Raw genomic sequence first — 20,235 nt, forward strand, 5'->3', positions numbered from 1 at the left:
ATACCAACGCGACAAATAGAGGCGACGGCGACGGCGACAGCGAGGAGGAGGAGAGGAGAGATAAGACGCGGGCACCGACGTCGCATGTGTCTGTGTGCTTCGTCTCTGGTATTGTTGTGCCCCTTTGCTTCCCTTGCCGTCCTTTCTTCTGCTCGCGTGTGCTCCTCACGTCAGAAGATTTGTTGCGGGCGAATAACGTACCCAAATGCCACGCGCTGCGCAGTAACGACACACGCACGCACGCAAAGAGAGAGCGACAGAGATACTACCACTACACGTGCCCGCCCTGCTTCTCCCTCGCCGTTCGTGAACGATAATGTGCACAAAATGAAGCAGATATGGAGAAAAATTGCGCGATGTACAGGCAGTAGCCGCAGGCACAGGAGGGGCCCCACCCACCCTGGTGGTTGCGGTACCTACAAATGTATGTGTTCGTGTGGGTGAGTGGCAGTCGAGGAGGAGGTGGTGCCTTTGTGTTGTATGCGCGTGTGTGCCTTACGCTTACGCCAGAGATAGTGGGGGGGTGACTACGCTACCGAGCTTGCAGCCATCACAGAATGGAAGCTGGAGAGAGAAAGGACAGGAAGAAGAACAAAATGACATGCGGAGGGTCAAGAGCCTGGGGAGGAGAGAAGGGGAAGGGCTCACACGCGCACGCGCACGCATCAGCACGCTTTCAGGCAACGCGGCATTTGATGAGCAGGGTGGAGGGAAGAGGGCGTCAGTATTGAGCACTGAAAAGAAAAAGGCGATGGTGCCTTACCGGCCTGCGGAGGGTACAGCCACTGCACCTCTCTTGCCGTCCCCGACAGCGTTCCCCGCCTGGGAGGCTATGGCAAAGGAGAAACAACGAAACAGGTCTCGCGCATGTGCAAGTGTGTGCGTTTTACGCTAACATTCGGATTCACCAGGGCGCGTCGGTACGGCCTCGGCCCACGGGGGCCACCAACGGAGCGGCTGCCGCTTCCTGCTGCAGATTACACAAGGGTGCTCCCCACTTCCGCTCCCTCGGCTATTGTTCCATTCCCTCTGTTTTCGCTGCGGTTCTGGTGAAGCGGAGGCTGAGCCGCCGTCGGCTTTTGAGCGCTGAATGTGTCTCACGTGTGCGTATGGCTGCGGGTGAATGGGTGCTCACCTAGCCGTGTGTGCCTGTGTGTGTGTGGCAGAGGAGGGGTGTTAGCGAGACGTAAAGGCTCGAACACAAACGTGAACGCACACGTGCACACACAGCGCAGCCCCCATCACGGAGCGTATGATAGACCATCGCAGCCACGAAGCAAGCAGAGACAAAGAGGGAACCGAAGAACGTGTTTCACGGCCTCGCTACAACGCATGCACGCATGGGGGGTTCGGGCAAGAAGGCCGGCTCCAAACGACCAACGCACGCCACGAACTGGCGCAGAACAGCGCATGGTGCGCTGATGGCGCGATTTTCAGACGCCAGCGTAGCGCTTGCTTGACCGATGCGCCCGTGCACGCCGAAGCAGCGTCTTCGCCGCCTCCACTCGTATGGCCTCCTCGGCGGCAAAAGTGTCCGCCTCGTCCTCGGCGTCTTGGTGGTCGCTGCGGTGGCCGGCATCGTGCCTGCTCGCAGCGTCTGATCCACATCGCCCCTGTTGGTGAGACGTCGAGTTCGCCGCGCTGCCAAGTGTGCTGAACGCTTGCCAGCGCCGCTCCTCCCCCTCAGGCGTCTTGTTCGTGTGTAAGGGCTGGAGAAGCAGCAGGCGCCGCTTGCGAATGGAGATTACCTTCTCCTGCAGTGCCAACTTTTCAATTTGTCCACGCACAGCAGAGGAAAGGCCGATGTGGCTCGACAACAGTGCAACGCGCTCCTTCTCCTTGGCACTGTAGAGCCCGTCCGCCATGCACGTGCATACGGCGTCGTAGATCAGCACTCGCGCAATGGAAGACGGAAACGCGGTAGCGGAGACGAAGGACATGATCGACTCCACCGCAGCTGCGTCATCCGCCGCCCCTTCGGCGCGACTGCGCCCAGCAGTAGCAGCAGCGGCGGCGGCGTCAGAGCCGTGGCGAGCCGGTGCATCGTAGCCCTCACGATCGCAAGCGGCGTCCTCCGTTGAACGGCTATGGTTCCCGTCGCTGCAGTCATGTAGAGGACGTCGCAGCGCCCTGCACTCGTCGTGCAGCGGTGACGGGGAAGACGCACAATAGTCTGCGTGAATGGCCGCAGCCGTGGGGTCGTCACTGCTGGCATCATCGTTGCCATGTAACATGAGCGCCAGCACGGCCTGGTCCTCCGCCTCCTCCTCATCAACCGTTGAGGGCTCGTCGTTGCCGCTGGCGTAGCGATCCATCGGGATGGCGGCGACAAACTGCAGCAGCTCCAGCTTGGTCAAGTTGTCCTGTGACACCTTCGATGGCAGAAGGAGCTCGACGAGACCGTGGATGTAGCGCCCCTTGCGTAGCTTGAGGCCGTCCCCGGTGGCGCACAGTAAAATCGTCTTCACGTAGACGTACGGCATGCTGTACAAGCCCACATTGGCACTGTACTTGGAGCCGTACAGTGTCTCTACTAGAAAAGCGCACCCCACCACCGGTGTGTAGCGGCTGCTGCGAGCCACTCGAGACAGCTTCAGCATCGAGCTCGTGCTAGAAGGGTACGGAAATAGAGATGCGCAAGCAGGGAGGTGGTCGAAAACACTGTCGCACCGCCAGGCGCAAGGGGAGCACGGAAGGGAGGCGGAAATCCGTGAGTACGCGCTGTAAGCAGAAACGGAACACAATCAGCAGGCAGACGACACGCGGCTCTTCTTCACAAGAAAATATTCAAAACACAAGATACTTGCAGAAAAATGAAGGGAGGGAGGCGAGAAGAGAGGCGCCGTCTCTGATAAACGTCCCCTCTTCCTTGGGGATATCCAGCGTGTGTATATCTGTGTGTGTGTGTGTGTGTGTGCTCCGCTCTGTCGGTCGGCAGAGAAAGGATGGGAGCTTGAATAGAAAGGCAATAACCAAAGGAAAAAAAGAAAGAAAAGGCTCAGGCGTGCGAATTACGAAGATGCCATCGTGCGCTCTCGAACACGCCCGCTTGATGAGGTCGGAGGTGCGCGGAAGGGAGAGAGGTGGCGGGAGTGGAGACCAGTACCACACAGAAGCGTGTAGATGCAGGGAAAGAGAAGCAAGAGTGAGCAAGATCGGAAGAGAAACAGGTCACAGGATCGGGTATGTGTATGTGTATGTGTGTGTAGTGCACGGTATGTGTTAAATGGCCTACGAAAGAGCCACTGTTAAGCAGTCAGGCTCGATATCCTGCACTCTTTCTGCGCGCCACGTCGCGGTGGATCTATCGTTGCGTGCGGACGGCCACGGAGACGTGGGCGAATGGGAGCGAGGCGCAGGGCGAGAGAGAGAGAGAGATCGAGACCCTCTCCCCCCCCCATCTATATCGTTCTCATCCCTTCCTCCTTCACCTTATGAGGGGTGCCAACACACACGCACACACAACAGAGTCGCAAGAAAGAGAGCAACGACACGACACAAGCGAATAGAAAAAGAGCACGCAGAGGATAACGATAATAAACATTACGAAGAGAACCAGCCCGCACCATTAGCAGCAGCAGCAGCATCATCGGCAAGACACCTTCGCTCTCTTCGTTTTCTCCGTTCCGTTTACGAAATTCGCTGATCAAATTGAAACATGACGGAAAAGGGAAAAAGACAAGCGTGTTAGGGGGCATGTGTGCAGGGGGGTGCGCAGCAGCTTCTCTCCACTGTGCTGACGTGGCGGTACAGCCCTCCTCCGGTCAGGCCGTCCGTGAGCGTGGCCAGTCGTGCGCACGTGCAATACAGCTGCGTTGGTATGCGCACTCTAGCAGGGGAAAATGCAGCTCCGTGGCGTGTCGTCTTCCCGCGTGGCAAGCTACCACCCCGGTGAGCATCTCATTGTCTTGTCCCTCTCCGGGACACCCGGTGGGCAGCCCTGTCTTCAGAGCTCTTTGAGGGCTCGTGCGGCTGGTGCAGCTCCTCGGCGCGGAGAGGGGGCTCCCAGGATCTTCTTCGGCCCGCTTAGTGCCTCTGCTGCGTAATCCGCCCTTCACTTCTCAAGCAGTGCAAGACGACGCTTGCATTCGCCTGTTGCCAGACCTCGGTGCACCCGACATGCTTGACAGTGGCGGTCTCTGTCGGGGTGGTGACGTGTGAGGCGATGCGCCTAAACACTCGCTCTGTTCACATGGCGTATTGTCTGCAGAAAGAGAGGGGAGGAGAGACTGTACGGAGCAAGAGGGGTGTGGGCATTGCAGCTGCCATGCTGTGCGAGGAGAGGAGAGGAGAGACGCCAGAGGTCATCCAAGCTGAGGGGGTGGGGTTGTTGGATCATGAGAGCGCACACATCGCGGCCCTGTCCCTGGACCCTAAGGAGACGGCATGACGCGTTTTCTGGACGGTGGCCATTTGTTCAGCCTGTAGAACAGGCCCAGCAGCCTGCGCGCGAGGGCGATCTGACATGTCCCTCTTCATCTTCAGCGGGGATTTGAACTACAAAAGGGCAAAACGCGGGTTGACGGGGTGCCGGCGATCACCCTGCAAAGCAGCATCGAGAAAGAGGAGGTGTGCGGCATCTAGTCTCTCTCTTCGAGATATGTTCGTCGACCCGCAGCTGCTGGTGCCTCACGTTGGTGCTGCCTCAGTGAAGAGGCATCCACACCCCAAGCGCAACTGTACACGTCGCACGCAGCAGAGAGAGAGTGAGGAAGTGAGAGTCGGCCAAGAGGCGGAGGTTGCGTGAGGCACGGGAGTGGTGGCAGCGGGACCCCCGTTGCGCCCCACGGTGAGGCAGGCTACGAATGGGAATAGAAACGCACAGTGGTAAAAGTAACACAAAATAAGAGAGAGGAGACAATGGCGTTGTTCTGCATGCACTTGTGCGCGTGGGACGGGTGATGCGCACGCAGGAGGTGTGTCCTCCTTGATAACGGTATCAGTGAGATAGCTGGCAGTGCGCAACGTCCTAGTCCCACTACAGCGGCACAGTAAGGGGCGAAGACTTGCAAAAATCCTTGTGCTCAGCCGGCATCTCAGAAAACATCGCACCCGAAGCCTGGTGCGTCACCATCTCTCGCTCACAGCTACGAAAGCAGCTTCGCAAGCGGCTGCACTGCGGGGTTTCTGAGAAGTCGATCGTCGCCACTATCTCGCGGTAGTAGCCGACGATGGAGTCAAGGAAGATGTCCGTCGTCGAGGTGCAGAAGTCCTGCGACCCAGCCATGACGTTCTCGTACAGCTGATCAAAGGCCTCGAGCTCTGTCTTGTACAAGCTTTCCTTGGTGTTGCGTCTTTTGACGTCCTTCGCGTAGCTCTTGCTCGACGAGAGGTCCGTGCCCTTGCTCACAGCCGCCCTTTCCCGCCGCGAGACATACTTCGCGACTTTGGTAAAACGGTCCATGCTACGCATCGTCTTTCGCCCCTGCTTAAGAACGCGCTCTACCGCTAACACCATCCTGTCCAGCTCGACCGTGATCCTTTCGTGAATGGTGGTGCGGCACTTGACGCACGCACCGGCCTTGATATCGTCCATAGCCTCACAGAAGGTCTGAAAACCCTGGAAGGACTCCTCAGCAAGCTCGCGGTCAATCCGGGAGCGGCTCATAGAGGCCTGCTCGCGGTCCTCGGCCCGGCCCTGGATGCGCGAGTTCGTGCCCCCGGAGCCGCCGTGTTTCAGGCAGGCGCACACGTTTGAGTAGCCGGTGCCAACGTCGTGGAGGTGCTTCGGGGTGACCTCCATCACCATGACAGCGGTCAAAACGTTCTTCTTGAGCATCACGTACGACAGCTTCAGCTTCTTTGCGGTTTCGTAGCGGTACATGAACTCGGAGTAGATGCCTCTGTCATCCACATCAGACCTGTCGACGCTACTATTCTTATTACCCATGACTTCAGCCTTGTGTGTGTGTGTGTATGCGTGTGTTCTGGTTTAAGGAGAAAGCGAGAGAGCAAGAGCGGGGGGAGAAGGGCCTGCAGCAACGCTGTCCATTCAATGAATGGGGAGAAGAGAATAGGTAAAGAACGGCGTCGTAAGCGGAACATACATAGAGGAAGATGGAGATGGAAAGTGAGTAGTTGTGTGTGTGTATGTGTGTGTACCCCAGATGCTGAGTATACAAACCCTCATCTTGATGTGGAGAGCGGGGAGACGGTGGGGGGGGGGGGCATACCAAGGAAATCACCGCGCACTGAAGCGTTGGGAGGCCACACATGTGCGCAAGCTGTTCTCCTCAATCATCCCGCTCATTCAACGACGCTCGGTCGTCGTCACTCTGCCACGCTCTCCGACATCTGAAGAGTAGAAAGAGAGCAGAAGGGGGCAAGGAGTTGGATACGCGGCGCGTGTGTGCATCACCGCCGCCGTACCGCAGCAGTCAAAAGGGGGCGGTGGTTGAGCAGGCGCGGAGAATCGACCGGAGGGGTTCCGACGTCCTGGAAGCGAGGCACCCTTGCTCGCTTGTGCTGTTTGCTTTGCGTTTGTGCGCGTTGTCTTCTGGCTGCATGACCGCCTCTCTCTCTCCTCAACTCGTTGGCGCGCCTCCGCAATCTCTGTCCCCCTACCAGAACATCACAGGCACATCTCGGCGTCACATCCACTCTGCGGACACGATGCCGCAGAGTGGGCGACGACACGAAACGAGCAGGCCGAGCGCAGCGGCGAGGTGGTCAAGTGAGGAGTGCAACAGCAATAGGAGAACGCGACTCCGATAGAGAGATGAAGGAGAGTCTGGCCAACCGCCAGAACGAGAAGGAACATGCGCGTGCGGCATGCGACACCACTGTAGAACGAAAGTAGGTGATGAAGGTGGGGAAGGGGAGGGGGAAGGAGGGGGGTACAAAACAACGTAAGAGGCCACACACGCGTAGGTGTGGTGGAAGGTACAAGAAGACGAGAAAGAAATGGGGCAAGAGCGGGGTAAGGGGGGGGGGGGCGTTGAAAGCCAAAGACCACCGAGAGCTCGGAGTGCGTGCATGAGGTCTGATGGAGAGAAGACGCCAATAGCGGGGAGCATACGTATGCACAGACCACTCCAGCATCCAGAAAAGGGAGGAAAGGTGATAGAAAACAGAGAATGGAGCGACACCGTAGAACGTAAAAGGATCTCCGCAAGCAGCATTACAGGAAAAAGGCGGCCAGAGGCGGAACGCGTCATAGTGCACACGCACACGTTCACACAAATGACGCCTCTCAACGTTTTAGACAGGGAGGTGGTGGCAAGCAACGAGAAATAATAAATAAATAAATAATGTCAGCCTCCGTTGAGTAGCGATGGATACAAGGAGGCAGGAGAGAGGAGGGAGGAGGGGCCGTTCGCGTGTGTGGACGTGTGTGTGTGGTTAAAAGAGAGACGGAGCCACGAGAAGCACCAACGCAGACGACCAAAGAAACGCACATGCCGCCAGATATGCCCAACGGCGGAGGCTGGCTCTGTGCACCGGTAGAGGGGAAGCGGGATGCGCGGCATACAGTCGAACAAGAAAGTGTAAAGCAGGGAGAGGCAGACAGACACATACTTAAGCCATGACGAGTAACCCAACGGCGTACGCGGAGAGATCAAGAGAGAGCACACACACACAGGCGTAATCACTCGCGCACTTACCAGCTCTGCGTCCACGCAAAAGACTCTGCGCATGTGCCCACATTCCCCGCCTCGCTGTCTCTGCGTTCATAGACATTACGCGGGGCTGCAGGGCTGCACTTGTGAGTCCTCCCATGCATACGTGCCTACCGCAAACGGCTGCGGTGTTGGCGTGGGGCTGTCCTGCCCGTAGCTGGTAGACAAATGGTGCGAGCGCCCCGACACCCCACCGGCCTCGGAACAGAGGCCGTCGCTGCGCCATTGGTACGGAGCATCCCCGCTGCAGCCTGTCAGTTCCATCTGGAAGTGTGCCAAGCTGGCGGGTGCAGTGTCGCGCTGAGGATGTTGCCTCGAGCCGTGTAGCTGCTGTGGCGGCGGGCAATGGCCATGTGCGGCATGATAGCCGTGAATGCTGCCCTCCAACGCCTCCTGAGAATGCGTGCTCGGGCTCCTCGACATGGTGTCCTCGTCCGGCGGAGCAGAGGGGGTGCCCGGCAGCGGCACCTCTCCTCTTGCAGCAACAGCACCAGCAGCTTTGGTAGTTTTGCGCTTCTTCCGGTCGCAGCGTGAGCGCTGCTGCTTCGAGGCAGTCGCAGCGGCGGTCGTCGCCGTGGACATGCGCGGCGTCACTTTCCGTGAGATGCTGCCCTCACCCATGTCAAGAGGGAACAACGCGATGGGCTTCAGAGACAGCACCGATGTGCGCCGGCAGGAGTCGGCGACGAGTTGATCGTCAAAAGGCTCCGCGGATCGTGCCCGGTCGAGTTCGAGCATGGCCGCCTGAGCAGCGGGCCTCTCCTCGCTGTACTGGGCTGGCGGCGGCGCTGAGGCAAGGTAAGCTGCAGGCGGTGCACCGGCCGCCGTGTTGCCATCGCCGAATTGTGCGTCACCGCGGCTAAGTTCGCACGTTGTCCGCGCGTTGGTCGCATCACGAACACTACCTCGGCGGCCACCAGTCTCTACCACCCATGCGGCTGGTGCTGCATGCCCCGCTGGACAGGCCTGTTTTGCGGCGTCTGTGGTCGTGCCTGACGCCTCACATGAAGCGTGGAGACCGATGGCGAGCTGTTTGACGTACGGCACCGGCGCAGCATCGACGCGTCTCACGGCAGCAGGAAAGGACGGATACTGCAGTGGCGACGGCGCAACCGGCTCCGCTGCCGAGTACGAGCGACTTGCTGCTCTGCAGAGTTTTGCGCTGCTGTATGCGGTCTTCAACGGCGTCTGGTTGGAGATGAGCTGCCGCTGCGGCGTTCCACCGAGTGTGTGGTAGGGCTCACTGCTCCCGCCGCTGTCCCCGTCAAGTGCGCGCGCCGTCGGCGGTGCGACCTCGACAGACAGGGCCGCTTGGCGGCGGTTCTGGTAGTAGCTAGTAAAGTTGTGCGAGGAGCCGCACCAGCTGGACTTGCCAGGGGTACCCTTGCCAGGCGTGGTGCCGACACCTCTCTTCAGCGGTGTTACATTGCTGCTATTGAGCATGTCGGCGTTTTGCGTCCTCAGTCGACAGCCAAGCTGATCCTCCGGGGCGATGCCCAGGAGATCGCTGAGTTTCTCGCCGCTGTCCAGCATCTTCTGGATGGCCTCCGCGCCGTTCGGAGCTAGGCAGCCGAGCACCTTCAGAATGTGCGACATGTACACTGTGTTCATGTCCAGGAAGTCGTCCATCGTGTGGCCCGCCACGTACAGCTGGCGTTGCATGAGCGACTCGTACTCGGTGTCAAAGGCTCGCAGTTTCGCCTCGTAGGCTTCGTCGTGCTTCCGCATCTTCTCCGACTGCTTCACGTAGAGCTTGCTCTCCGTCAAGGACCGACCCTTGCGGATGTACTTCGCCTCTTTTCGACTAACGATCTTCCGCCAGGAGACGGTCTTCTTGAGCTCCGCCTTCACATCATCGCCGAGGTCGCATGTCCTTTGTGCCATCTTCAGCACATCGTGCAGCCGCGCCATCACCGTTCGATGCACCGATTTATTATAAGACAAGAACTGCTCGCCATTCTTGATGTTCATCATCTCAGCGGAGAAGAGCGTGGCCGCGTTCTGCAAGCTGACCCCGTAGCTCTCGACAAGCTGCCTATTAAAGGAGATGTAGCCGTCCTGGTCCACCCTGCTGTGCGGGTTCGTGTTGTTGACGCACTGCGCGACTTCATGATAGCTCTGGCCAACGAGCGAGAGGCAACTGGCCACCTCGCGCATCGCCTGCGTCGTGCGGGTGATGTGCGCGCCGAACTGCTTCAGCGCCCTTGAGATCAGCTTCACCCGCTCATGGCGCAGCGCAAAGTCGTAGTTACTGTTGGTTGGTGATGGGCTCGTCGTGCTGAGCATGTCGTGAGCAGGGCCTGGACCAAAACGAAAAGACGTTTGGGTAGTATCCGGTGCAGAGGCTGACGCATACGGCCAGGCACAGGCACACCACGAATGGCGTCCGGAAGGGATGTGACGGAGAGGGGCAGACGAGAGACGACAGAGGCAGCACACCTGTCCTTATCCTTTGTTTTTCCGCTGCGTAGGCTCACGCCTTCTCTGAGACACACCGCCACGCACGGCTAACGCCCTACCTCCCTCGCCTCGACCTCTTGCTATGCGTACAGGCGACGATAAGAACAAGGTAAGATGAGCGATCCGCCGCCGGAGTGCCACCGCTTACACACCACTCTTCTGCCGTTGTCAGTGTCGCGCGGCGTAGGAGGAGAGCTCCGGAAGAGGGGATATGTAGTCTAGTGACGACGCGTGCAGACACAGACACACACAGACACACACACACACGCGGTGCTCGCGTCGTCGAGAGGGCGACAGCGATGGAAAGAAAAACTAAACGTATACGGTGGATGAATGAGTACGGGTAGTACCCGTCGCAGCACGTCGGAGATGTTCGCGGCGCGGGAGCCCTCTGTGAGTGGCCAAGAGGCAGAGACGAAAAATGGTCGAGTCAAGGCTGCGGCGTGGAGTCGGCAGTTTGTGGGGAGCCGGTGAGCGACGACAAAGCGAGAACGAGAGACAGAGAAATACATGCGTATGAAGAGACGGAGATGGGACCAGAGGAAAAGAAACGCGCGAGCGCGATTGTGGTGCATACGCACACACGTGCAACTCGCATGTGCACATCACCGCCGACCGGGAGAAATCAAAGCCACCGGCATCGTAATAAAGCAGGAAACTCCTCATGTGGCACGCAGTTACAGAAAGCTACCGCGCTCACTGCCCTGTGTGTGCGCACCCATACTCGCACTCTCTCCTCCCTCCAGCGCCCAGCGCACAGTGGCGGGAATCGGCGAGGAAGACAGGCAAAACGAGCGGGGTTTACTGATCGAATAGGTAACGCAAAGAAAAACGCAGTAACAGGCTGCTGCACCGTTGCCGCCCGCCCCATTGCGTGAGCAGTGGGACCCTCTTCACACCTCTCATCCGCCTCGTTTTTTTTTCACTCGTTGCAGAAAATAGGTCTGCGTGGCAAGTGCATCGTCATGCGTCCTCGCATGGCATCCCTCTCGCCTGTTTGCTTTTTCGATCTTGTTTACCAGTCCTGATGATGCCGAAGGCCCCCTACGCGCGTGATATCAGGGTCTGGCATCAACTCTGTGGGGAAGCCGAAAGCCTGCCCAGCCTTCCCTCAAGTATGGCTGGCAGACCCTTGATGTCGACTGAGAGGCCCCGTGCTGGTGCTGTGCGGAGGAGAGCTGCGGTCACGATCACGTTTGGACGGGCTAATTACGTCTTGTGTCCATACCACGACAAACATGGGCATCCACGCACCTTTGTTCCCGTTTTCGTTGAATTGCGGTGATGTGGAGCGTAATGCTGGACTGAGCCTATGCTTCATGAAGTGGGCTGAGCAACGTGACAGGATATTCGTGGGTCCGGTGCCGTTCACATAGCCGTGGTGCAACAGAGGCAAGTGTGCTGCGGTCGCATGCGTATATACGCGTCGACTGGTCAGAATGACGTGTTACACAGAAAAACAGCTCGTATATACTTATGCGTGTGGGTGGGTGGGTGGGTGCATGCGGGGAGTATGTCACACTCGGCGCCGGCGTACCCGCTCCGTGCAGCCAAACAACACACACACACACACACGCACGCACGCACACGCACACACAAAGGGAAAACGAGATGAAGCAACGATGCGCACAAAAACGCCAAAAACGTCATGACTCGGGGAAGAGCAGGAGGTGGTGCCCACAAGACACACAGACAGAGACACACCAAAGGGGGGAGGGGCAGAGAATTCGATAGAGATGATGGAGACATTCGGCAGGAGAGGAGGAGGCAAACATGCGAAGAGATGACCATGAGCAAGAGAAGGGTAGAAAACCAACCAAAAAAAGGAGAGGGAGGGGGGAGGGGGAGGGCGTGTGTGCGTGTGTCGTGCTTCGACTGTTGTGCCACTCAACATTGCGTGTTGATAAGACCCGGGGCCGACTATGCATGTATATATATATATATGTGTGTGTCCGCTCTCCTCTCCGGGGTACGTGTTGCTCCGCTTCGTGGATGGAGGTGACGCACCGTCATGGCGAATCCCACACATGCACCTACACACACGGAAGGGGGAGGGGGAGGGGCATCGGTGCGCGCGTACTGTAGTGAGTCTATCACGAACCACAACACACCATGTGTTGTGGCTGCTGCTGCAACTCGCGTCCCCTCCTCAAGCCTGCATTGTCTTGGACAAGTGTGAGTAGTACTTTGACGAGTGCGTTCGCATGCCATGGACAACTTGCAAGAGGACTTGAGTGCGCCTCTGCACCAGTGACATGTACTCGGTTCTGAATTCTCTCTCACCGGCGTCCACCTGCACCTTCAAGGCGTCGCGATCAGCCACCTTGGAGGAGAACTTCTCGTTGGACGAAATACTCTGATTCTTCTTGGCCAGCTTCATCTCCATCGCGTCCACGTCGCTGCGCTTTTTGTTGTACTTGCTGACGAGGTCCTCCTGCCTTGAACAACACTTCTCGATTTTCTTGAGGGCCTCCTTGAGCTCTCCGACGCCAGAGGAAACCTCGCGCGTGAAATCACTCATGTAAACAGCGAAGGGGTATTCTGCGCCGTCGACGGCGGTCGAATCGGAAAGCCGCTGTGACCTGTTGTGGCCAGATGATCCACCACCACAGGAGCCGGCCATATGCCGATCCACTGACGTGCAGAACCTGTCGGCGCTGACGATAGCGTCCTCGCTCTCCTCCCCCTGCGAGAGCTCGCGGACGGAGACGGCCAAGGCCTCCAAGGAGGAGTCCAACGCCTTTACGGCGGCGAGGTACTTCTTCGCCGCGGAGTCGTAGCTGGCGCAAGCATGCGTGAGCTTCTTGATGAGGACCTTGTGCTCATCCGGGGCCGATGACTTCGGCATTTTCTCCTGCGGGGTGAAACCCTTGACTGCGAGCTTGCTTTCCGTCTGCTAGCGTTTTCGGCTCTACAGGAAGCGGCTCCAGCGATGTCTGCGGGCGTGCGTGCACGTCCCTGCCGCCAAGGGAGGTACGCAGGCGAGAGATGGAAAGAGAGGGACGGAAAGACGGGGAGGCGCACAGGGCACAAGACACACACAACAAAACAGGGCAGATGGAAAAGACGCCAAAGGCCAGAACAGTGGTGGCGAACACCGCGATAGAAAGACAAAGACACGAAAAGGGGTGCACAGGCTCAGCAGTAGAAGTAGAGGGGGAGAGAGATGGAGGAGCGCGTTGTGTGTCTGTGTGTGTGGGGGGAGGGGGGGCGTGTGAACGCGAACGCGCACAGCTGTGAACACTGAGCACATCGTGAAGGGGCAAAGAGGCGAGCAAGAGAAGGAATGGGCGACAGTATGTGAACCGAGCCGACGACACGAGTCCTACATGTTTGTTACGATGCTTGTTCGTGCGTAACACGCACACGCAAAGCCTCACCAAGGCACCAAAACAGATGGAAAAAGGGGCATATATGCCACACCGTAGCGCGGTTGCAGTGGGCACGCGTGCAGTCCGCGACATACGCCCCTACCCGTGTGGGCAAAACTCGTCCATCGCGAGGGCCTCAAAGCCCATCGTTTCGTTGTTTTGTGCAACTTCGTCCAACACCAAACACCACGACAGAATATAAAGTGAGCACTCCCCCCCCCGCCACCCTCCCCCCCGGGCCACCACGGCACACACACACACGCCTACGACACGACAAGGAAAGCACCACAGGCGAACACCCGGAGAGACACGGCACAGTTGGAGTCGACTCCGCGTCACACACGTTTTCGTTGTTGGAGAGGAGGAGGAGGGGGGAGGAGGGGGGCCGCCATGATCGACGCCCTCTTCACAGAAAACGGAAAACGACAAGACGAAATCAATCATAAAAAGAGAGCAGCAGCTGTGCGAGCACAGACACTGACGACTACGCACCCCTGCAAGCCTGTATGCAAAAGGTGCAACACGTGCACACACGCACAGACGCGCTCCGACTATTATTCATCCCTCGCCACCGCCACCGATACAGGAAGAGAAGAGAGCACACGAGTCCACACACACACACACACACAGAAGAACGAGACTAAGGGAAAACGACATCGATGAAATGACAAGGAAAAGCACCGAACATCACCGCGGCCCTCACCGATGACACAAAGTCGAAAAGAGCGCAATGCACGACACATATCATCCGTGCACAAACACAGGGACGGAGCACACGAACATGTGCGAAGAGAGGTAGGGGGGAGTAGGTAGGGAGGTAGGGGGAGTGTTGGGGGGGGGGGGGGGCACAGACCCCAGAGGCGCAAGGCAGAGCGACAGGAAAAGCCCAGAAAGAAACAGTCCCCAAGTGTGCTGCGTCGACAACCCCATTACACTCAAACATAAACGGCAAAGACAAAAATAAAATGAAAAAAAAAAGACGAGGAGGGCAACAAGAGCCGAGCAAAACACGCACGCGCACCAGGCTCGCCTTTTTGTCCCTTCCCTTCAACTACTTAACGAGGAAAAGAGGACGGGACAAGGACAGAGAACAGGAAGGGGAAGGGGAAGGTTCGGCACACACACACACACACGGCAACAAAGGAGGCAGAGCACATGCGCATGCACACCGCAAAACGAAAGAGGAGGACACCTCAAGCGATAAAAGGAAAAGCGACGACAAGAAGAGTGACGAGGAGACGAACGACACGAAAGACACGCACGCGCACACAGACACGACGCACACGACGCACACGACGCACAGAAACGTACACAGAAGCGTTTTTTTTTGAATCATGCAGAACAGAGTCACCAAAGGAGGAGGAAGCTTCCCCTCCCCCCGCCCCGCCCCGAGTCCAAACAACCGACAAGGAGCGGAAAGGACAGGTGCGAGGAAAATAAGAAAGAGAGAAGTACAAAACGGGGCCGTCCTGCAGAGCCACAAACAAAGTGCGGCGTCCAAAGAAGGACGCACAAACACACACACACGCTTCCATGTTCGTCCCTCTCATAAAGTGCTTACGTGCTTTGCGGAGGTGTGGATGGGGAGGGGGGGGGTAAAGTATGATGACGCCATAGTTAAGGCGAAAGGACGAGAGGACGATGAAAACTGGGAAAATAAATATGAATAGACATATATCCATCTATCCATATATATATGGATAGATATAGATAGACAAGGGCAAGGCTGCACCAGCGAGTCCTTTGTGAAATGAACACGAAGAAGCGGAGAACAGAAGCGCACATGCACACATGCAACAGAGACGCATTACGTGAGACGGAAGAGCGCCATACTTTTGAAGTCCATGCATGCAGACACACAGGCGTATGCAGGCAGAAAGACAGGCAGGGACTCCCGACTCTCCTACAACTCTACTCGCTCTGCCACTTTTCATGGCTAAGAGGAAAGACTTGGTGGGAGGAGGGGGGGGGGCCAAAACGCGGAGCGAGGGAGAAGACGTCGTAGAGCGAGTAAGACAGCAAAAAAGCCCGTCGTCCCCCCTCCACACACACACAGCTCAGCTCAGCTCGATGATGGAGACGGCTGTTGCTGCTTCTTTCCTCGTGTGTTGCGGGAGCGGCGCTTGCTGGAGGTGCTCTTCCCATCGCCGCCACTGCCGCTGCCCACATCTTTCGCCCCGGCGCATGCGACATGAGGGCACGAGGCGCCGGACTTGCTTGCCAACGGGCTTCGTGTTGTTGTGTTGCCTGCCTCGTTCTCTTTCCTGCTGCCAGGCGCGATCACACCGCCAGATGCTGTTGCGGCAGCCTGAGCAGCAGAGGTGCTGTTGCTCGGACTGCCGTTGGTGTTTGCATTGGTGCCGTCTTTTCCATTGCTCCCGCCTCGGCCGCCGGTGTTGCTGTTCTGCGCTGCCGAGGAGCGTGCGCACCTGTTGTTGCTGTTACTGCCACCGCCACCGCTATTTTGGACGGATGAAGCGGACTCCTTACCACCCCCGCCTCCGCGCTGCTGATGCTGGCGTTGGTTGTTGTTGCCGCTACTACCGTCGGCCGCACCAGTGCCTGCGCCGGCATTTCCACGGCTATTAGCTCGCACGCCGCTGGCACCGATACCCGTGGCAGTCGCGGCGCCAGGGCTCGCAACTCCGGCGGCGGCGCTAGATGCGTAGTTTGCCGTTGCTACGCCAGAATTTTTCACCATCTTTGCGAAAGAGTTACGCTCGGCCCCACCGCTGCCGCTGGAGCTGAGGTTGGCGCTCCCTCCACTCGCAGCGTTGGCAGTCATGGCAATGTTGCCCTGCGCCAAGAGCTGCACTGGTGACGAAGCGGCACCGAGAGAAGAGTTTCCAGGGAAGCCCACACTATTGGCCGCCGCGGCCGTGCCCGATAAGCTTGTGAAACCGTCAAGCTGCCGTTGCTCCTTCTGCAGCTTCGCCACCAGGACTTTTTTCACTGTAATCGCCTCGCCTGACGTGAGTGTTAGCATCAGGTTTTCTTCAGCGCCGTTGACGCCAGCTGTCGCGGTGCGCGGTCGCGGTGGTGAGCCGGGTGCCGTCGCTGGCCACTCAACGTCACCTGTGTGCCCGCATACTAGCGGAATAAAGTACGGATGCTTAGGAGAAATGTCTAGCACCGGCAACGGGTACTCCACGGGCTCCTGCACCCCCGGGCGGCCAGGAGCCGGGCCGGTCGACGTGAGTGACGTGGCTGTGGCAGCGCGGGTCAGGGTGCCGGTGGCGCCGCTGTACATGTACTGGTGAAGAAAGTAAGCAGAGAGGGTAAAGTCCGCTGCCAACATCAGTGTCACGAGCACCGGCAGCGGACGCTGCGGCTGCTTAGATCCCTCCGCTGACTTCGCTGCTCCCGTGGTCGTGCCCTCCCGCAGCTGCTGCAGCTTCTCCTGAATGTTACCCTCCTTGATTTGGCGGTTTTGCCGCAGCGACAGCTCGATCTCGCGCTCCCCATCGACGGTGGTGTGCAGGACCTGGATGAACTCCGCCCACTCCTGGTCCGTCAGCGACTTCTGAGGTGGGTAGTACTGGATAATAACGTCCACATCCATTATGTCGAGCGACGTCAGCGCGTCCCACGCAACGAGGGTGACGACGACAGGGGAGGTATACGGCAACAACGACGACGTCGCCGCTGCGGCTGGCAAGACCCGCTCGGCCGCCTCGCAGCTCTGCAGGTACGCCGCGTGGCACTGCTGCTGAGCCCCTAGGCTGTCCATGCGCCGGCTAAATACAACGCTGTTCGAGGACGACGCCGACACCGTTGACGCGGTTGGGGCTTCCTTTGACACACCCCAGCTCGCGATCAAAGCGCTGAGCTGGGCGACCTCCTTGTTGTGCGTGAGCAAAAGCACACGGTGGAAGAGACCGCTGCGGTCCGTCACGATGCGACGCAGCTGCGCCTCCTTGTCAGCCTGGTTCTGCGATAGTACGAGGCGTATACCCAGAGACTCGGCTGGTGAGCTAAGCCCCTCATGCGGGTGCGGCATAAGGGCAACGGCCAAGGGGCTGATGTACGTGGAGGGCTGGATTTGGTAGTACCGACGGCTGCGCCGGCTGAAGCACTGCCGCAGCGTGGCAGGCAGGTGAGAAACGGGTCCACGGCAGACCCACATGTAGTGGGGGTGCAGGTGCGCCGCTGGCACATAGCGCGGGTTCTGCCGCAGTACCGCCACGTACAAAGTGTGGTGCACCTCGCGCCACTGCTGCACCGCCTTGTCGACCCCCATCGGAGAGGTGACACTCGCCCCTCCCATCTCCTCCACCACGATCGATGCAATGTGGGGGTGCACCCGCCGCATTTCAGGGCTCGGCGAGGGTTCAGCGGCCGCTGTGGCACCAGTGCTGGCAGCATCTGTTGCCGATTCGGCAGCCGCCGTGGCTGTGCCGCTGCCGGCAACAGCAACATCCACGCCAGCGCTCAGTAGCGCGCTCAAGTTCCACTTCAGAAACCCTTGTGCGGTTGTGACGATGATGGAGACCAGGTGCGGCCGCGCACCCGCTGAGGTCGTCTTCTTGGCGGTGCGGCTGATGTCGCCGCCTTCCTCATCCTTGCTGGCGTCGCTGGCACCAGCCGGCGTAGCACTGACCTCGGGATTTGCCGTGTCCTGCTCCGTGACTGGCGTAGCGGGCGACAGCACGAGGGATGCGGGGGGTTTGTCGCCGACCTGCAGCACAGCATTCAAACGGAGCCCACAGGTTTCACCGAGAGACTTGCACATGCAGTGCAGCTCCACCGCACTCGCCTCCGTCTCAGCGAGAATGATCGACACCTCCGGTGCCCAGTTACGCGCGGCGAGTGGTAGCTGCTGAACGCGCCCATCCGCATCCGCGCGGACATGGGCACTGCTGTCGCTGCTACTGCGGCCACCGTCCGTGCTCGGCTCCTGAGTGGCACTCAGGAGGCAGTGCAGCGTGTACAGGACAAGGAGTGAGCGGCACTCGCTAAGCGCCGCCTCGGTACGGTACAGGGGCACCGTCTTGTCGCTGTTCGCGTCTCCGGTGCCCGGAGATGACGCCTTGTTGCCGCCTGCCGTCTGCTGCGGCGATTTCGAAGAGGATCCAGCTCCTGCTTGCGAGGCGTTGGCTCTAGCGTTCGTGTTGTGGACCCAAACGGCAGCGGCACTGCCCACCTGGCGAGTGCCCGTTGCGCAGCGGCCATCTACGATAACGTCGGCAAAGTCAAGCGCTGTCCGTCGCAGAACCCGAATGAGCAGCGGTGTCGGCGTGATGGCCTGCCCATCAGCCTCCACAGCGCTGAGCAGCTTCGCGTGCAGCGGTATTCCCGCCTCGGCGAAGGTTGACGGAGGGGCAACCATGCTCATGACGACAACGATGTGTACAGTAGACGAGAAGACGGCCCAGGTCAACCACTCACGCGTGGTCGACGTCTATGGCGACCTCCTGTTTTCGTCTCCCCCCTTCACCAACGCAAAGAAACAAAGAAAATGCGCGCTGGTGAGCCTTCGCCACTCACCCGTTTCTCAGATCGGAAAAGACAGCACAGGCACACCGATACAAAGCGCGACAGGCACCGACGCCGATGCACGCGTCAGGCAAGCGAGACGAGGAAAGGAGGAAGGGAGGGAGGGAGGGGGGGCCGTGCGGTGCGATGAATGGAGGTGGCAACAGGGAGAACGAAAAACGGAGGAAAGGAATCGGGCAGTGAAAGAAAAAAAAGACGGAAGGGGAGGACGCGCGCGCGGAAGCCAAACCGAGAAGACAAGCGTACACGGGCACACCCACACACGCGCATACACCAAAACACACACACACACACAAAGGAAACGGGAAGAAACGCAAAACGCCTGAAAACAGCAAGCGTAGAACCAAGAGAAAGGGGACAAGGCGGGAGAAGGGGACGCGTCAACACACAACAGAGTGTGTGCGTGCGTGTGCAAGAGAAACGAGAAGATCTGCACGGATACCGGTCACCGCTTCGCCCAGAGGCAGACACACGCCCACAGCAAAAGCGAGAGCCACGCGAGCACAGATACACGAGAAGTCAGGCGCAGCACATGAAAAGAACGCACAGAGAGAGTGAGAGAAAGATCGTGATGCAGGCCGGAGGAGGGGGGAGAAGTCTTCACACGACAGTGCAACAAGAAATTAGTGTCTTCCTCGGTTATGTTGTCGACTTTTCTTCGTCTCTTGCGTGATGCACGCGTGCCTGATGCGTGCCCCTCCCCGCCCCCTCTCCCTCTCCCTCTTCTTAACTATTAGGGGTTACACGCTCCCACGGAAGAGAGGAAAACGTCTTGCGAGAGCGAAGGAAAAACAAGGGGAAGAAGAGACAGCAAACTCCCACCTCGCTTCGCAGCGGTAACACAAGCACACGCACCAAGGCGGAGAGAGGGGAGCGGAAGGGGAGGGGGAGGAGGGGGGAGAGGACTCACGCTGATGGAGCTGTACACGCGTTGCGTTTCCCTCGCGTTGCTTCGGTGCCCCTCAGCGTCACGTAGAGTGTTGGTGGAGGTATTGTGTTGCGTCACCGATGTAGAAGCGCGCACGCGGCTTAATAGAGAAGGATCTTCCGCTTTGCCCTCTCGGTCTCCTCCTCTTGTGCTTGCCACTCCTGGTGTGTCGCACCGTCCACCGACAGCAGGCGCAACCCGAAACGAGAAGAGGGCGATGAGGCGGTAGTGAAGAGGGGAGGGACCAGTCGGCCGCTTTTGTGTGGAGCGATCAGACAGCGACGGTTAACGCTGGGGAAAGAGGCAGAACGCGCCACCGCGGGGCTCAGACTGGGTGCAGAAAGCGCACAGCCACTGTGGG

At 58.8% G+C, this 20,235-nt stretch overlaps 5 protein-coding genes across 5 annotated transcripts; all 5 read right to left on the bottom strand.

The window, feature by feature from the left end:
* Positions 1 to 1,433: 1,433 nt before the first annotated feature.
* On the bottom strand, positions 1,434 to 2,600 carry LMXM_23_0970 (conserved hypothetical protein; the record flags this gene model as incomplete). The annotated part of the gene is made up of 1 exon (XM_003875682.1): positions 1,434 to 2,600. One exon carries the CDS (start codon positions 2,598 to 2,600, stop codon positions 1,434 to 1,436), a length of 1,167 nt encoding a protein of 388 aa, XP_003875731.1.
* A 2,378-nt stretch (positions 2,601 to 4,978) lies between these two features.
* On the bottom strand, positions 4,979 to 5,890 carry LMXM_23_0980 (hypothetical protein, unknown function; the record flags this gene model as incomplete). The annotated part of the gene is made up of 1 exon (XM_003875683.1): positions 4,979 to 5,890. One exon carries the CDS (start codon positions 5,888 to 5,890, stop codon positions 4,979 to 4,981), a length of 912 nt encoding a protein of 303 aa, XP_003875732.1.
* Positions 5,891 to 7,679: 1,789 nt separating this feature from the next.
* Positions 7,680 to 9,905, bottom strand: LMXM_23_0990 (conserved hypothetical protein; the record flags this gene model as incomplete). The annotated part of the gene is made up of 1 exon (XM_003875684.1): positions 7,680 to 9,905. The coding sequence occupies one exon, from the start codon at positions 9,903 to 9,905 to the stop codon at positions 7,680 to 7,682; it is 2,226 nt and encodes a 741-aa protein (XP_003875733.1).
* Positions 9,906 to 12,228: 2,323 nt separating this feature from the next.
* LMXM_23_1000 (hypothetical protein, unknown function) lies at positions 12,229 to 12,927 on the bottom strand (the record flags this gene model as incomplete). Its single annotated transcript, XM_003875685.1, has 1 exon — positions 12,229 to 12,927. The coding sequence occupies one exon, from the start codon at positions 12,925 to 12,927 to the stop codon at positions 12,229 to 12,231; it is 699 nt and encodes a 232-aa protein (XP_003875734.1).
* Positions 12,928 to 15,512: 2,585 nt separating this feature from the next.
* On the bottom strand, positions 15,513 to 18,785 carry LMXM_23_1010 (conserved hypothetical protein; the record flags this gene model as incomplete). The annotated part of the gene is made up of 1 exon (XM_003875686.1): positions 15,513 to 18,785. One exon carries the CDS (start codon positions 18,783 to 18,785, stop codon positions 15,513 to 15,515), a length of 3,273 nt encoding a protein of 1,090 aa, XP_003875735.1.
* Positions 18,786 to 20,235: the final 1,450 nt, after the last annotated feature.

This window comes from Leishmania mexicana, chromosome 23, assembly GCF_000234665.1.
Source record: "Leishmania mexicana MHOM/GT/2001/U1103 complete genome, chromosome 23".
NCBI classification, from domain to species: Eukaryota; Euglenozoa; class Kinetoplastea; order Trypanosomatida; family Trypanosomatidae; genus Leishmania; species Leishmania mexicana.